Genomic DNA, 17,905 nt, shown 5'->3' with positions numbered 1-17,905 from the left:
CCCTGGGTTCTTCCTCGTGCAAGACAATGCCCGACCTCTTCTGGCCAGAGTGTGTAGGCAGTTCCTGAGTGACAAAGGCATTGATGCTACTGACTGGCCCACACATTCCCCAAATCTGAATCTAACTGAGAAACTCTTGGACATTATGTATCAGTGCATCCAGTGCCACCAAGTAGCACCACAGTCTATCCAGAAACTCACTGATGCCCTGATCCAGGTCTGGGAGATACCCCAGGACACCATCTGCCATCTCAGTAGGAGCATGCCCAGACATTGTTGGGAGTGCATACTGGCATGTGGGGGCCATACACTACTAACTCACATTATGTGTTGCCGTAATAAAATTCACAAAACTTGAATTAGCCTGTGATTTCAATTTTTGACTTTGATTTTCGGTGTGATGTTGAATTCAGCCCTCAGTGGGTTGGTGATTTTGCTTTTCATCAACTGTTGTTACATTGTTTTGTTCTCAAAGAATTATATAGTATTACTCAGTAAAGATTTTTCCACTTGAATATTTTGTTCTTCAAGATCTGATGTGTGATTTAAGTGTTCCTTTAATTTTTCTGAACAGTGTATTTCTGAATTCATACTATATGCTTTGAATTTGAAAGAAGCAGCTGAAGTATTCATCGAGTGCCCCGACAACAATGTGAACCCACAGTCTGCTTTCCAGACTTTTGTGAATTATTACAGCTGGGATATGACTGTCCATCTGCACACAAACCCAAGTAATGAACCGCCACCTCCACTGTGCAGATGTCAAGTTCTTTCAATCTGATAGGAAAGGCAGATTTACTTACCTGAAAAGATGTCTTTTCTAATTTGGATGAACATTTAATTGCTTTACATATACAGACTGAACAAAGGCAATATACAGTAGAGTGTATAGTAGGACACTAGACTATTAGCGGCAAAGACAGCAATATATTATCACAGAATCGTCTAATGACACACAATCCTGCTCCATGTCTCCTGCCAATCTTGTTCATTAGTTGATGAAATGCTTTTCAAATGTCCACATTTGGGTCAGTCACATACTAGTGGGAAACACAGATGCCTTATATTGGTGAACAGCAGATGAGTATCTGCTGATGCCTAGCCATGATATCTAAGGACAATTGCACCAACTTACCTTGATGTACATTAGATTGAAAACTTTGTTATTTTTTTTAGAAACATTTTTCTTCTGATCTTGGCCGCACTTGTTTACCCATGGTGGCCACTGACCATTAAGGCCATCAAATCAGTAGGTGCACACCCTATCAAACATTTCTTGGAAGATCACAAATGGGAACAGGAAAGATGAGTCAAGCTGCTTGTCATGGGCTCTTTTAGACCAGGCTGTTCAGTTGACTGTAATCCAACATATTCCCATGAAGTAGTCTCCACTAAACACATTTCATGATATAAATTTCCACAGCTGTGCAGTTATAGTGAACTTGAACTTGTTTTTGATACAGGATAGTGATAATAGTTATATCATTTTCATGATTTACATTGCGTGTTCAGTATGTACATCAATTGACTGCTTCTAATATCAGTACTTAGAAGCTGACGATTAAAGTGTTAGGTCTTGTTCCCCATACTTATTCACTAATACTCCTTTACACACACCAAATACATATTCTGGCATGAGAGTACATCTTTATACATACTGTATATGTATATATATTACATGTCAACTGATAAGAGTGTTAGCCCCTCCACTGCAGGTAAAAAGGTGACCCTTCCCGGTTTCAATTATATTGTTGTACACAAAATTTCCTGTAAGCAGAACAACTTTGTGAATGTTTGCAACACTCTGCTCAACTTATGACATTTCTGGCAGATGGCAAACATGCACACACGATTGGCCGTGTACACCTCTTAAAGGCAGTGGTCACAATGACATGCTTATGCAACCCTCCTCAATCAAAACAGACTGCTGAGTGCTGTTCCAGATAAGAGTTACCTTTATACAGAATTTTGTTAAGAAATCACAATGCTGTAAAGTGTATCCAAATCCATGACAAAATGTTCTAAGGAGGCTACATTTGTCAATATGTTTAATTAAAGAATAGCTGGAAATGAAGTTAACTATGCACTTACTGTAACTCAATACCTTTTGTGAATTACATAATTATAATTCACAACTATTGTGTCTTATATAATATACACCAATCGGCCACAACATTAAAATCACCTGTCTATCAATGTGTAGGTGTTGCTAAAACACCTCTGACCCGTTGAGTCATGGACTCCACAAGTCCCCTGAAGGTGGCGTCCTGTGATATGTGGAAACAAGATGTTAGCAGCAGATCCTTTAAGCCCTGTAAGTTGTTGGGAGGGCTCACAATGCCTTGGACTTGTTTTTCCAACACATCCCACAATTGCTTGATCAGGTTGAGATCTGGGGAATTTGGAGGCCAAGTCAATACCGTGAACTCTTTGCCATATTCCCCAAACCATTCCTGAACAGTTTTTGCAGTGCGGCAGGGAGCACTACCCTGATGCAGTAGGCCCTTGCCATTAGGGAATACTGTTGCCATGAAGGGGCATATGTGGTCTTCAACAATCTTTGGCTTGGTGGTACGTGTCAAAGTAACATCCACATGAATGCCAGAACCCAAGGTTTCCCTGCAGAACATTGCCTAGCACATCATATAGCCTCCACCATCTGGCCTTCTCCCCACAGTGCATCCTGCTGCCATCTCTTCCTAGATAAATGACACACACACACACCCACCCAGCTGTCCACATGATTTAAAAGAAAATGTGATCGATCAGACCAGGCCACCTTCTTCCATTGCTCCATGGTCCAGTTTTTACACTCATGTACCTATCGTAGGTGCTTTCGGCAGCAGACAGGGGTCAGAAAGGGCATTCTGACTGGACTGCAGCCAACCACAATACACTGTGTGTTCTGACACCCTTTTCAAAAGGCTAGCATTACATTTTGTAGCAATTTGTGGTATAGTACCTCTTCTGTTGAATTGGACCAGACAGGGTAGCCTTCACTCCCCACATACATCAATGAGCCTTGGGCACCCAGTTGTACTTCCTTGGACCACTTTTGGTAGGTACTAACCACTGCATTCTAGGAACTCCACATTAAAAATGCCGTTTTGGAGATGCTCTGACCCAGTCATCAAGCTATCACAATATGGCCCTTGTCCATTACTTAGATCATTACATTTGCCCATTTTTTCCTGCCTCTAATACATCACTTACAACATCTGCCTAATATATCCTACCCCTTGACAGGTGCCATTGCAATAAGATAATCAATGTTATTCATTTCACCTGTCAGTGGCTTTAATGGTTTGGCTCATCGTTGTGTGATATTTAACTCTCTCGTATATACACTGTTGCTGTGCTACATGGATTTTTCTAAGCCAATAGGCCTCCACTATTGTGCCATTGGTTAACCGGATCCATCGGAAGTACTATGTATTTAAGTAGTTTTCTGTATAAAGTATGTTATTTTTTTAACCAGGGGCTAATAATAGTTCACCTGAGCTACTAACTGCTGGACGTGCTGCATCCTATCCTTGGTGGTGTTGGTGTGAAAGAGACTATAACAGAATTCCATATTAGAGTAGTATTCTGTAATATTACAAGAGTGACTTCAAGTTGATTCATTCAAAGGTAAAAACCTTGACCTTCCATTGGCATCAAAGTCAAAAATGGGTACTACACTCCATATACAGTCATTCTGAATAAATGTCTACAGATTAAAAAAAAAAAAAAAGTTACTTAATAGTTTTACTCACTCAAAAGCACTATGCTGCTCTCTTCTTAACAAATTCTGAAAAACAGCATCTCCATCGAACATAGAAAAATAAACATCTCACTTGATTCTGGTTAGCTGTGGCTTGGCTCCAGCTGTTGATTTGCAGTGTTTTTTAATTTCTGACTTATTTTTTTTTAACTACAAAAAGTGCTTAATGCTGATTGTTGATTGGCACATCAAACTTAATCAAGATATGTAGGTCGGCAACAGTGTTTGCTTTTCAAAAATGTAAGGCTATGCACTGATAAAAATACAGTATAATCCTTTATCCCTTATCTCATATTTATTGTCACATGTGGCATCCCCAATTCCAACACAGCAAATAACACTGCGCAATGTTTTTGTAATATTTTCTGTTTGGAACTGTGCTTGTTTCACAAAAAAGCTCCTCTTCAAATGCTGTGGGTCACAAAGGATCTTAAAAAGGCACAAGGGGAGAAAGATAAAAAACGAACCAGTTGCTACCATTGATAACATGGTGCTTTTATCAATCCACTTGCACTGATGAACTTGTCTGGAACAGTGCACTGGCTCATGGAAACTGGGTATTCTCACAAAGTTGCAGATAAGATGAAGGGGATTGGGGACAATTTACAGAATATTAAATACCTTTATTATTGGATCAGTTGTGCGAAATTGACAACACTCACGGCACCTCGGGGAAGCACCGCTAAATATGTCTTCTTCATGCTTTGCCAAACTTTGCTCACACTGATGGCCATAATTTGCATAAACTAGCACATCTCATTTCTCTGTGCAACCACTGTTAGCACTGTGCAGAAATGGGCAAAGAGGTCCCACTAACTACAGCATTATTAATGACAACTATCATCAAACAATACATAAATATGTGTGTGTGTGTGTATATATATATATATATATATATATATATATATATATATATATATATATATATATATATATATATATATATAAATAAACACACAGCAGAGATTTAAGAATGAATATGTAATAGTAATAGTAACAATCCACCTCTAGAATCAGATTTTCATTTTTTTCCTCCCATTTCTCTTCTTTTGTGCTCCAGGTGCTAAAGAAGATCCACAAAGCAAGCCAGCGATACGAAGAGTGGAAGGTGCGTCACTCCCCAGATCAGAAACCATGGCTTTACCCTGAGCAGAACACATTACCCTCCGTCAAACTCTCTGAGCTATCCATACAACGAGCTGAATCACTGGAACAAGTGGATGAGAGCACACTGAATGAAGAGAAAGAGAGTGAAGAGGAAGAGGACCGTAATGGTGTCAAGAAATGAGTACCCTTTTTCTATACAGGCACTGTTGTCACTGGAGAGAATCATCCAATTATCCTCAAATCTAACTCATGAAGATGATGGGATCTGGAATAGTTTTTGGCACAAATCAGTAATACTAAAGTAAATTACAGACATAGACATTCTCATAACGCGGTTTCTAAACAGTGGATATTAAAATGGTTAAAATACACAAGGTTGGATAAGAATTGTCCATTTCTATTGGATTTCTCAAATTTTTGTTCCCACTTCCAACTTGGGTAGGGAAGTGAAACACAGGTGTGCCTTAGTGGGGTCGGTATGCTTAGTAACTGGTAAATGACAAACTACTTGAGCAGCAAGTGTAGTCAAAATGAACGGAGGAGTATCAAACCGTTGCTGGCATTGTAAACAGGCCCTTTTCATGTCACTGCCCATTTTTTTTCCAGATCATTTTTAAATACAGTTTGTAAAAATCCTTTTTCTCTTTATATATTTTCTGAAATTGGGCACATTTGAAATAAATTACACTAATCGGGTAACTAAACTAAGCTGTACATAACTTTTTGACCCCAGTGCAGGCTCTTCTTGTTTGGTGCCAGTATTATACAGAAGTATAGTGGATGGTCACAAGTTATCCCTGGCACTCACATCCTTGGGAATTTCTTGTGTAGTCAGTGAGCCATGCTTCCTTTTTAACCAATTTTATTAAAAAAGAGGACTAGAGCAAACTGACATATTGTAATATTGCAACAGCCTTACAGTTCTGAAAAACATTACCATTCAAGTGCCATAAATATGTCATCATCCTTGTTTACTAAGAGGGAATGTAATGGATTTAGAATCTTGTTAAATAATGAAGTAGCATACAGATGTGAACGTTACATGACCTTATTGTCTACAAGAAAAAATAAAGTTGAATCCAAAGCAAAAAAAAAAAAAATATATACAGATGTTGTTTATTTTGACTGTACATTATAAACATATTCCATAATGATCTGTTGTGCTTTAAAAGCATCTTCTTTGCAATATATCCAATTAATTTCAAAGTATTGATGACTTACTTTTTTTTACCTTGCAAAATGATAAAATTGTTAATGCTCCAAAAAGGAAAATGCTTACATTTAAGGCTATCCTTTCTTGTCTGATTCATGAACGTTGCTAGTACTCTGCCACATCACACCCCCACTGGTACTTCCTCAAAACAGTCTGTTACTGGTCAACTCCCTGTTCCTCAAATATGTTTGCGGGAAGCACTTATTCCATTTTTCATTTCTGTTTTAATAAAGCAATGATATTCAAGTTGCTTTAAACAGCTTACTCCAGAGGGGGCAAAAGAATTTTGTTGCCATATGTGACAAAGAAGCATAAAATAAGTAACGACAGAGTAAAAGATTATAGTTAATAAATCATTTAGTTGTTTATTATTCTGCAGTGAAAAGCACAATCACTCGTGATCCAATACAGTTTAACAAAGTGCATCATTCTGTATTTTACAATGATTAAATTGTGGTATGCCACAACCACATATACTTCCACATCTAGTCTCTATCTCTAACCCTACACCGGGACGTATCAAGCACCATCAAGAAGAACCTTTGTTATTCAACGGAAATGTTCCACTTCAGTTGTAACAATGTTAAAATACAGTAGTTTTTAAATATTTATCTATCCCAGACTGCATTTAATTACTTAAAAAATATTAACATACAGAATTCAAACACAACAAATACAGCTTTGAGCAAGTGTATTTCTGGGAAGGATGACTATATAATCTAAGCAGCCCTGGTTTCTTTTTAAATAAAATACAAAGTGAGCTCAAAGCCACTTCAAAGTCTTATTAATACTAAGAATAAAAACAATTCAAAATTAAAACATGACTACATTATGCATCTCAGCATAAGGGAGTTAAACAATGCAATGAAACTGGTCCAAAGCTTAAAAGTTACTGTTGTGGAAATACTTGTGTTGCAATGCCCAATGTTCAGTCGGTATCTCAGTAGTCTGCACCTTTTACATACAGTATTTAGATGTGAGAGTTTCCTCAAATTTCCTCAAGAAATCTACCATTTCCATGAGGAAATAATTTGGACAGTCCGTCCATCACTCTTACCAAGCACAACTAAATAAAAGCATAGCTGCAACATTAGAGAATTGTGGCTGTGAGAGCCCAAATTGTGACTTTTTTTTTCCATGTTCTTCAGGGCTATTAATCTTCAAGTGGGCACATTCCACTTTAATTAATCACCAGAGATATTCCACACCATCTTTCACTAACCAAATCATTTGCAGCAACAAAGAAAGACCTGAATATTAACTCAGAAGCTTTAACAAGTTCAATACAGAAAAAATTAAAACAAAGTATGCAGTAGCCACAGGATTATAAAAGTACATTAATTCAGTGTTAACATCCCTTAGCTGATATGCATGGGATTAGCTGCCACACGTAACTACAGGAATATATAGCAATAGTATCTAAAAGGCACATTTGTGCACAGAAACGTCAGCAAAGTACCAGAAATATTATTACCTCCCCAATTAACCCCTCCCACCCCTCCAAATATTTTCTGCTGAAAAATACTCTTTATAATAAATAAATACAATAATCTAAAATGTCAGCATTAAATCTGAACTATACTAAAATATTTTAAAACTTGTCCCTCAAATCCTTGTTGTATACATTATACCAGAAAGGCCTGCACAGGACAGAGTGGATTCATTTTTGATATTACCCATAAATACTGTTTTTAAGATATTATAATTTATGCAAAGTGTTTTGTGTTTTAGACATACAGCTATCATAAGTATGCTCGTAGCCACAATCAGTGACATGACTCATTCCAGTAGTAATGATCACGGTTACACCAAGTTACTCAAGTGTTAAATCCCCGTCTTTAGAAATCTTCAGCCTTCTCAGGATGTTCAAATAAAGTTTCTCTGCTGCCATCTAGTGTACAGTCCTCTCCTTCTGACGCTGGTAATCTACAGAATATTACATCACAAAAAAATAGCAATGCATACATCATTCATTGGGAAACAACGACATGCTATTTATCTTTTCCAAAGAGTTGTATAAATCAGTACATTTATAGCATGATTTCACAATAGCAAATGTAAATTTTAGAGTTTAACCAGTCAAACAACTCCTGACAGAAGCTACATTATCTTCTTAGGAAATAAAGCTAATGCAACCCTGGTGTATGCTGAACCCCTTTGGAAGTCACAATCAAATGCTTGTTTAAAAAAAAAGAAAAAAGTTATTTTTGTGTATTATACATTTTATTGTAACTAACATAGCAAAGCTATGATAAAGAGTTATGAAACATGCAAGCCAACAAGAAAAGTTACTCACTGTATGGAAAGAATCTCACTTTCATCACTATCTCCCTAGCTGTCTTTAGGATCTCCACGGCCTGATTAAAAAAAAAAGACACAAGAAAAAAATAAACATACAAGAACCTGACAAGGAAAACATTTACAATTATACCTGCGTGCCTACTTGACATTACAAGCATCTACGGGGCCTTACCCGAGAATGTTCAATATCCTGAAAGTCCACATCGTTTACAGAGAGAACCTGGTCACCTTCCTGTAGCCCTGCTCTGTGTGCATCAGAGTCTGGAACTACCTGTTAGCCGCAAACATGAATCAACCCCAACAAAGAAAACAAACAAAAAACAACATTTAAGGCACTTTTTTTTACTAATTAATAACTTTGCAGTAACACGGCTTTACTAAATTATTTTATGTGGTTTTGGATTTTACCCCATTGATTGAACACAAATTTTACTGTAAGTCATAGAAATGCTTCTCTAGTGCAGTTCTCTCTTCTTTACATGGCAAATTAAACTCCAAAATCTTCACTTAGATTCTGTTTCTATGTTTATGTAGCATTTGACAGTACAAAATTATCCTAACTGGCCCAAAAACCCCTAGGAGTGTTGCAAATTTAGTCCTACTCTTATAGTATTAATAAAATCATATCAAATTTCCTAATTTAGGAAGCTACTCCTAACTTCACCAGCATTTAGAAAAGCTCATGAGATGTCCTAATGCACTAGGAACTGTCAAAAGATGGCATTCAGGCAGAGATCAGCACGCACATCCCAGGAAAGGCCGAATGCTCTGGAAACACAGATAACAATGAACTTGTAAAAGATATTGATTTGAAAGGGATAAAATAATATTCTTAATAAACCTTGTACATTATCGCAACAAAAGCATTGGTATGTATTCTGTATTTTAGCCACAAGAAAAATGCAGCTTTGCAATAGCAATGATTTGTGTATGTCATAACAAACCATTTCTCAAATTCTGCACCAAACTTTAAACATCCTTGCAATGTGTAAGGGTAAAGCAAAATGTACATATTTCCCCCTGCTCCATGTGAGGTAAAATGTGCTAAAGCAAGCTATATGAATGAATGCAAGACTCCCAGAGCACTGGATAAATAGGGCGTAAGGGGGGGGGTCCTTGACACTGGAAGAAAAAAAGTGTTGTTTATTAGTTATGACATGAATCTACAGGGGACACTGTATCTTGATCAAGTTAAAACTGCAAGGTTTTCCACTGGAGTGTGTGTGTGTGTGAAGGTTTCTTCAATGTAATAATGCAGGAACAGTAACTCAAAATGCTTATATGAAAACCTACTCATGGCTTATGTGTTCAGAAGAAATGTATACCTTAATTAGAATATTTTTATGTAACATTCTTAAATTGAAACAGAAATCTAAAACATCTGAGATTGTACAATTTTACAATATGTACAAACCGGATTCCAAAAAAGTTGGGACACTAAACAAATTGTGAATAAAAACTGAATGCAATGATGTGGAGATGGCAAATGTCAATATTTTATTTGTAATAGAACGTAGATGACAGATCAAACGTTTAATCTGAGTAAATGTATCATTTTAAAGGAAAAATATGTTGATTCAAAATTTCACGGTGTCAACAAATCCCAAAAAAGTTGGGACAAGTAGCAATAAGAGGCTGGAAAAAGTAAATTTGAGCATAACGAAGAGCTGGAAGACCAATAAACACTAATTAGGTCAATTGGCAACATGATTGGGTATAAAAAGAGCTTCTCAGAGTGGCAGTGTCTCTCAGAAGCCAAGATGGGTAGAGGATCACCAATTCCCATAATGTTGCGCAGAAAGATAGTGGAGCAATATCAGAAAGGTGTTACCCAGCGAAAAATTGCAAAGACTTTGCATCTATCATCATCAACTGTGCATAACATCATCCGAAGATTCAGAGAATCTGGAACAATCTCTGTGCGTAAGGGTCAAGGCCGTAAAACCATACTGGATGCCCGTGATCTCCGGGCCCTTAAACGACACTGCACCACAAACAGGAATGCTACTGTAAAGGAAATCACAGAATGGGCTCAGGAATACTTCCAGAAACCATTGTCAGTGAACACCATCCGCCGTTGCCAGCTGAAACTCTACAGTGCAAAGAAGAAGCAATTTCTAAGCAAGATCCACAAGCTCAGGCGTTGTCACTGGGCCAGGGATCATTTAAAATGGAGTATGGCAAAATGGAAGACTGTTCTGTGGTCAGGCAGTCACGATTCGAAGTTCTTTTTGGAAATCTGGGACGCCATGTCATCCGGACCAAAGAGGACAAGGACAACCCAAGTTGTTATCATTGCTCAGTTCAGAAGCCTGCATCTCTGATGGTATGGGGTTGTATGAGTGCGTGTGGCATGGGCAGCTTGCCTGTCTGGAAAGGCACCATCAATGCAGAAAAATATATTCAGGTTCTAGAACAACATATGCTCCCATCCAGACGTCATCTCTTTCAGGGAAGACCCTGCATTTTTCAACAAGATAAGGCCAGACCACATTCTGCATCAATCACAACATCATGGCTGCGTAGGAGAAGGATCCGGGTACTGAAATGGCCAGTCTGCAGTCCAGATATTTCACCTATAGAGAACATTTGGCGCATCATAAAGAGGAAGGTGCGACAAAGAAGGCCCAAGACGATTGAACAGTTAGAGGCCTGTATTAGACAAGAATGGGAGAGCATTCCTATTTCTAAACTTGAGAAACTGGTCTCCTCGGTCCCCAGACGTCTGTTGAGTGTTGTAAGAAGAAGGGGAGATGCCACACAGTGGTGAAAATGGCCTTGTCCCAACATTTTTGAAATGAAATTCTGAATCAACATATTTTTCCCTTAAAATGATACATTTTCTCAGTTTAAACTTTTGTTCCGTGATTTATGTTCTATTCTGAATAAAATATTAGAAGTTGGCACCTCCACATCATTGCATTCAGTTTTTATTCACGATTTGTATAGCGTCCCAACTTTTTTGGAATCCGGTTTGTATAACACTGGGGATAATTTCTGTGCAGTTTATTTTTTTAACTTTGTTATGCAGTTAATGAAAATTAAAAATTAGGCATGAAAAATCAAAAATCAGATTATAATGACTAATTTAAAAATCTAAAACAATTTTCAGACTTTATTCTCACAGGACTTATTCATGGAAAACACTACATAGGAATAAAATATCAATAACCTTATCTCTGGGAAAATAATCCCTTTTAAATTATTTAATATACCTTTACTTTTCACTTTTGCTGAAATTTGTAAGCTACAAACTGACAAATAGGACTAACAAAACTATGCAAAAAGGCATACTTATGCCTTTATATATATATATATCACTTTTACATGGCTATTCTGACTGAAAATGCAAAAAAATGTTCAGGTTTGGAGTTTTTTCTAATGAAAAAGCAATGCAGACATTTTCTTTTGGCACAGGTACAATTTTCAGTATCAAGATATTATCTTTATAAGTTTATTACAACAAATCAAGTTATTATAAGTGGTGGTAAACGACTGTACTTCAGTACTGATGTTGTTGCAATGTACCATTACAGTTACACACAATAATTTACTTGTTCCTTTATTAATTATTTATGTAGCCTTCATTTTAGTTAGTTTCACTGGGCACTATATAGCAGTACCTGCAGAGACTGGTGCAAGTGCCCCATGGCATATTAAAGATACTTAAAACTTTACTAAGCAACAACTAACCCCAACTGTGTATATAATAATAGCTTGTTTGTGCATGTGTATCCTTTACACTTTGTGTCAAATTACATTACGATTTAGCAGCTTCCTCAGGGACCTTTGTTATGTATAAGATAATATACCTCGAAACGACCTAAAAGACAGGCAAGACTGCATCAAGGATGTATATTTTGCTCTTGCCATTCCCCACAATTGCAAATAAAAATGAAATTGTGTCGTTCATGCTGTATAAAATACTGTTTTTTTCTGCTACATACTTCATGCACCCCCCATTTTTGAACACACTCAATCCCATTTGCCGTCATGAGCAGCAGGGGTTTTTACCAAAAGCAATACTGTACACACAAAACAGAAAGAGAGTCCTAGATACAAGTTCACCACACTGCACACTGCCACACACTGGGTTAATTTTAAAAATCACTATTTAACACACGTTTTGGCCTGTGAAAGGAAACACTCAAACATTTTCTACACATTTCGTGCTCATATGCAATGACCTCAAAGAATTTTGAGAGAAACTGTTACAATCTACATCTGACCACATCAATCTAATGTAGTACGAGTCAACAACAGGAAACCATTACACTTTACAATAAGGATCAAGGATCTTTAACTGTCATTCCAACATCCATGTGCAGAAGTGAAGTTTGGTACTCAGGTCGCGGTAATTAAACAGTACCCATGATAACCCCATAAAAAATTAATAAATAAAATTCACAAGTGTGTTTATTGAACATGAACATTTTTAATCTATTCCACAATGTTTAATCAACTTTTTCAAGAAATTGGATTTTGTCTTCCATATCAATTATAAACCTTCTGATCACTGTCTGTATTAGAAGAGACTTTTCTTCTTATAAATATTCATTTCATGCTGTTCAGGATTACATGTCTGAGATAAATTACATTTTTTTATAACTGGAGTGGATGTTTCTTCTCTGAGAAACATTTTTGCTTGAAAGATTAAAACAATACTGCACAAATACAATTCTGCAGTAAGCTGTAAGCATTACACTGTAAAAAAGCACAAAAACAACTTACTTCCGAAATTTGCAACAAAGTCCACACACATACGCATAAAAGGAATATGTGCAAAACTCTACACAGTCAGCAACTGGGTGAGAGATTCAAACTAAGCACATTGGATCCATGAGGTAGTATTGCTAACCACTGTGCCTCAGAACTGCAACAAATTTGTCATTCAGTAAAATAATATTAATGCCTATTATGAATCATCAGCTTTTTCATGTATTTAAAAAGTATTTTACAATTCAGTGTACATATTTTTCTATTGCTTTAAGGACCACAAAAACAAACATTTACTCTTAAAATTATACTATTTAAGACCTGACCCTAACTCTTAACTGTATTAAACATATCTAAAAATTGACAAAAAGCAACACATTAGAAGTGCACCTCAAATATGGACTATTTGCTAGACCAGGGGTCCTCAATCCCAGTCCTGGAGAGCCGCAGTGGCTGCAGGTTTTTGTTCTGACCTGGTTGCTTAATTAGAAAGCAATTCTTGCCCTCTTCTACGCGGTGGTGTGCTGGGGTGGTAGCATAAAGATGAAAGACACCTCACGCCTGGACAAACTTGTTAAGAAGGCAGGCTCCATTGTAGGATTAAAGTTGGACAGTTTAACATCTGTGGCAGAGCGACGGGCACTAAGCAAACTCCTGTCAATCATGAAGAATCCACTGCATCCACTTAACAGGATCATCTCCAGGCAGAGGAGTAGCTTCAGTGACAGACTTTTGTCACTGTCCTGTTCCACTGACAGACTGAGGAGATCGTTCCTCCCCCACACTATGGACTCTTCAATTCCACCCGGAGTAAATCACGAACATTAATTTTATTTTAATTTTTTCATTTTATTACTATTTAATTTAATATTGTTTCTTTGTATCAGTATACTGCTGCTGGATTATGTGAATTTCCCCTTGGGATTAATAAAGTATCTATCTATCTATCTATCTATCTAAAAGCACTAACAAGCTATGAAATTAAATTAACTCTGCTATGTCAGGTAATTCTCATATCCTAGATTTTCTTTCTCTTTCTATCATGCAAATGATTTGAAGGCTAAAATGGACGAGTAATTCTCAGTCCTTCACTTTTTTCTCTTCATTTTTCTTCCAAGTATTTAATTAAACCCAATAGTGCAGATAAATACACACAGGTGTAAATGTAAATAAGCTAAATGGAGAAATGCTGCTCTCTCTTGTCATTTGCATGTTATTAATAATAAGGAGCAATTAAAATAGCTGTTTAAGACAAAATTAAGCAATATGGGCTCAAAATCACTAAAGTGAAGCAGAAGTGTTACTTTAGCAATAAGTGCTTTTTATTAAGCAACTGGGTTGGAGCAAAAACCTGCAGCCACTGCGGCTCTCCAGGACCGTGATTGAGGACCCCTGTGCTAGACAGATGCCATCAGCCATATTTACAAATAAATGGTCTGTAAATAATAATACCTTAGAAATAAAGATTCCAAGCTGGGATGCCTTGCCACCACGGATGTTAAACCCAAGCTGAGCACCAGGTGGTTTTTTAAGCAAGATGTTGCGGGGCAGGAATTGTGTCAACTCATTATTGTAGTCTGGATGGTGAATGCGCTGAAAAAGAAGGTTTTGAATATTATTAACATAATCAAACAAAGATGAACTATTGACATAAACATATTTAGAAAAAAGATACCTTAAAAAACCAACCTTGTTAAAAGCCCTTTCAGACTAGCACACCAACATGAGCTTTGCAAAACACAAACAGGCACATTATTGAAAAGGTTAGCGTTGTTTTAAAGGAACCAAACAAAAATTACTTGCAGTATATGGAAGCAATAGCTTTAAGACACAAGATTACACTAAAACAATTTCACAGAAAATGAAGAGACAAAAAAACATAAAAGGTGCATTTCTTGGGTAAAAATATTGCCATTTCCTTTGTCTGGCTGATGTTGCCAAGTACTGTCTCACAGTTTTTAGCTAATATGAGAACTACCTTTGCTGAGTGGCTAATTGTGCCCATGCTCCCACATCTGTTGGACACTTAGAATACAATGCTTTTTCACTTTTCTTCTGTGGTTTCTTTCATTTATAACTGGGACACTGCACTCATTATTTGATAACTGGTCTTCTGAGATGATTGGTCAACTACGCTCATTATAATTACCCCTAATCATCAAAAGCAGTATGTAATATATAAGATTTAGCATTATACAATACTGGCAAAGTTTTGCTTTTTTAATTATTTTAGAATAGTCATTATTTACAGGTTGTGAAGCTTGTGTTTTGTACTACCACAAAGTGTCAAGACAAGAGTAACATTTTGAGAAAATCTTTAAGTAATCATTCATTGCTTTTGCACTGAGCCTTATAATAAATGCATTAAAAATGCAATAACAAAAAAGTTCCTAAACATCACATCCATTACTATCTTATACCTCTTGTGGTGGGATCCACGTAGGAGGATTTTCATAATTGGGAAGAAATACCACAGGAAGTGGGTAGTCATCGTAAGGAATTTTTGGGTCCATCACTTTTTAATCACCAACATGGAACAATATAAAATAAGAATCAAATATGCTATATGTTATGCTGCTGATAAATATTAAAACATTCATATATAAACAACTGTCACTTCAGTGTTATACTGTTTTTTTTTTATACAAGGCTGTGGATGTTGTATATTTTTTACATACTAAACAATGTCTAAAAACAAAAACAAAAAACTGATTAAAGAGTAGTGTAAACAACTTTAAATATATCTGATAACTCGGATCTGCTTCTGAAAACAATAGCATTTGTTGAGTATGGATACTCGTATAAAAATTCAATGCAAAGTTCCCATCGAAAGGTAAATATGCACTTTAATCATCAGCACATGTAAGAAATGTCTTTGTAACTGCTGACTAATTTGCACAGCTGTTCCTCTTTTAATTATATATTAACCCGGTTTGTTTTTATAGTATTGTCCAATTTTCCAAAACGTCCTTTACCTTTAATTATCTATATACGTAACAATTTCCACTAACATTTTTCTTACCATATAAAATCAATTTAAAGTACCGGTAATTGCATTAGTTCCCTCTAACAATGAATGCCTGTACATGTTAAAAAGGCGCTATATATTGTGCCGATTACTTTGAATTTTGAAGAAAAAAAACAAAAACGGGAAGATGTTCACAAAAGAAAAGCACGAAATTACATGAACATAATCGCTACTATTTTGATGCCAACTCAATGATCTAGCCCAGCGGTTTTTAGCCTCGTAAGTACTAGAGTATAAGCGTCTCAAGACAGCAATTACATGGTAGACTAAGACAACCGTCAAGCCATGTTATTAAAATTATACGTCACATTTTAAAATGCAAAAATAAAAACTTGCAACTCGCAAAAAAAACCAAAACAATATCTTACTAAGCGCTCCACAGCAGAAGTAACCCTGCTTCCGGGTTGACCTCGCCTACTTCCTCCGCTGAACTTTTTTCTTTGTCACATGACCAAGGGGCTGGCTGAAACTGCCACTAAGACGCCATTTTACAATTCATTGGTCACGTGAAAAGGGAGTGCGGCTTGACACCTAATCGACACTCAGTGTTTTCCAGCCCCAGTGGTATAACTACGAAATGTTTCACATGCCAATGTGTTCGCGACTCCCGGGGCTAGGGTATCCCCCATGATGTATCGAGCACGTACACCAGCATGATCATATAAACGTTAGAGCGTTAAATGAATCAAGTGCAACCGTCGACGCTTTTCCTTCTTGACGAACCGAACTCGATCGTCACAGAGTGGGTTAGGGAGGTCTTTTGTGATCGGCCGCTATCCACATTGGGGAGTGCTGTTTTAGACACTTGACAGGTGTCATTGATACCTCTTTTGGCGGCAGAGTCAAGGGAAAGTAATTTAAATGTTTGGGAAAATGTCATCACGTGTGGGGCTTACTTAAAACGAAGTGGGTTGTTATTATTAGTACCAAACATTTGTGCAGTACATTTCTAGCACTTTAATGTCCACTTTCGGGACGGATGCATTGTCAAAGGGTTTTGGCTCAAACCAGTTATGGCTCTTAGTTAGCACTTGATTCAATTAAGTAAACTATTTCTCATTATTCATCTTTATTGGGCGAGCCCTAAAATCACCAAATTTTCTTCTTAACTCAAGTCAAGTTCATTGTCATATACATATAGTACAAGGGAATTTGTATTTGCATGGCTCCTCAGAACAGTTGACAAAAAATACAACAAGCAAACAATTATGCGAAACACACACGCACACAGTATATACAGTATATTTAGTTTATTTTTGTATAGCGCAAATCAGCGATTGTAAAATGCTGAGATAAATTCATAGGTAAAATGCAAATGAACAGCACCCGATCACAATTTTCAAAGGGCCCGAATTCTTATATAAATGGGAGATTTCAGTTTTTGATTTTTAACAAATTTGCAAAACTGAAAACTTACTTTGTTATTATAGGTTATTGAGTGTAGACTGATGGGCAAAAGTGGCAAATGTATCTATTCAAAATTAAGTACACAACACAATAAAGTGTGCAGAAAGTAAATCCATAGTACTTAGAAAGTAAAATCAAAACTGTGCTGGCTGTGTGCTGTAACAGAGTTATTCAAGATAAACCTCTCTTCCTATATGTGTCATGCCTAATTGTTCTTTATGAATGAAAGCGATGAATGCTGCAGGTTCTGCAAGAATGACGATATGCTGGTAGACTCATTTAGGAAATGCTGTTTTCTTTTCTAATTATGTATATTAATTTTTTTTACACTAATTCATAATAAACATAATCCCTGGATACAGTGATTACA

General features: G+C 36.7%; 2 protein-coding genes across 4 annotated transcripts in view; one reads left to right on the top strand and one right to left on the bottom strand.

Annotated features, from left to right (window-relative positions):
* The window catches only part of stard14 (START domain containing 14), a 42,982-nt gene extending 36,958 nt beyond the window's left edge, over window positions 1-6,024 (top strand). The window contains exon 6 of the mRNA XM_039766134.1: window positions 4,824-6,024. Coding sequence (XP_039622068.1) covers window positions 4,824-5,051 — 228 coding nt within the window. The 3' untranslated portion in view covers window positions 5,052-6,024. The remainder of the gene's footprint in view (window positions 1-4,823) is intronic.
* Window positions 6,025-6,422: 398 nt separating this feature from the next.
* pdzd11 (PDZ domain containing 11) lies at window positions 6,423-16,602 on the bottom strand. 3 transcript variants are annotated; one of them, XM_039766135.1, is made up of 6 exons: window positions 16,497-16,602; window positions 15,521-15,615; window positions 14,553-14,693; window positions 8,557-8,655; window positions 8,380-8,440; window positions 6,423-8,009 (listed from the first exon to the last, which is right to left on the bottom strand). In XM_039766135.1, coding segments are annotated over exons 1-6 (432 nt in total). In that variant the 5' UTR covers window positions 16,498-16,602; the 3' UTR covers window positions 6,423-7,974. The 3 variants fall into 3 exon arrangements, with proteins under 3 accessions (XP_039622069.1, XP_039622071.1, XP_039622072.1); XM_039766137.1 differs by lacking the exon at window positions 16,497-16,602 and adding an exon at window positions 16,123-16,445; XM_039766138.1 differs by lacking the exon at window positions 16,497-16,602 and having other exon boundaries at window positions 15,511-15,594.
* Window positions 16,603-17,905: the final 1,303 nt, after the last annotated feature.

The sequence above is a fragment of the Polypterus senegalus genome, chromosome 10 (genome assembly GCF_016835505.1).
Source record: "Polypterus senegalus isolate Bchr_013 chromosome 10, ASM1683550v1, whole genome shotgun sequence".
Lineage (NCBI taxonomy): Eukaryota > Metazoa > Chordata > Cladistia > Polypteriformes > Polypteridae > Polypterus > Polypterus senegalus.
Note: the sequence above shows the minus strand (reverse complement) of the source record. Positions and strands in the feature narration are given on the sequence as shown.

Coding starts and splice junctions, on each gene's coding strand:
- pdzd11 (XM_039766135.1), bottom strand. Junction 14,694..15,520: donor CGTGGATCCCACCACAAGAG/GTATAAGATAGT, acceptor CTTCTTTTTCAG/CGCATTCACCATCCAGACTA. Junction 8,656..14,552: donor TTGGAATCTTTATTTCTAAG/GTATTATTATTT, acceptor TGCGGCTAACAG/GTAGTTCCAGACTCTGATGC.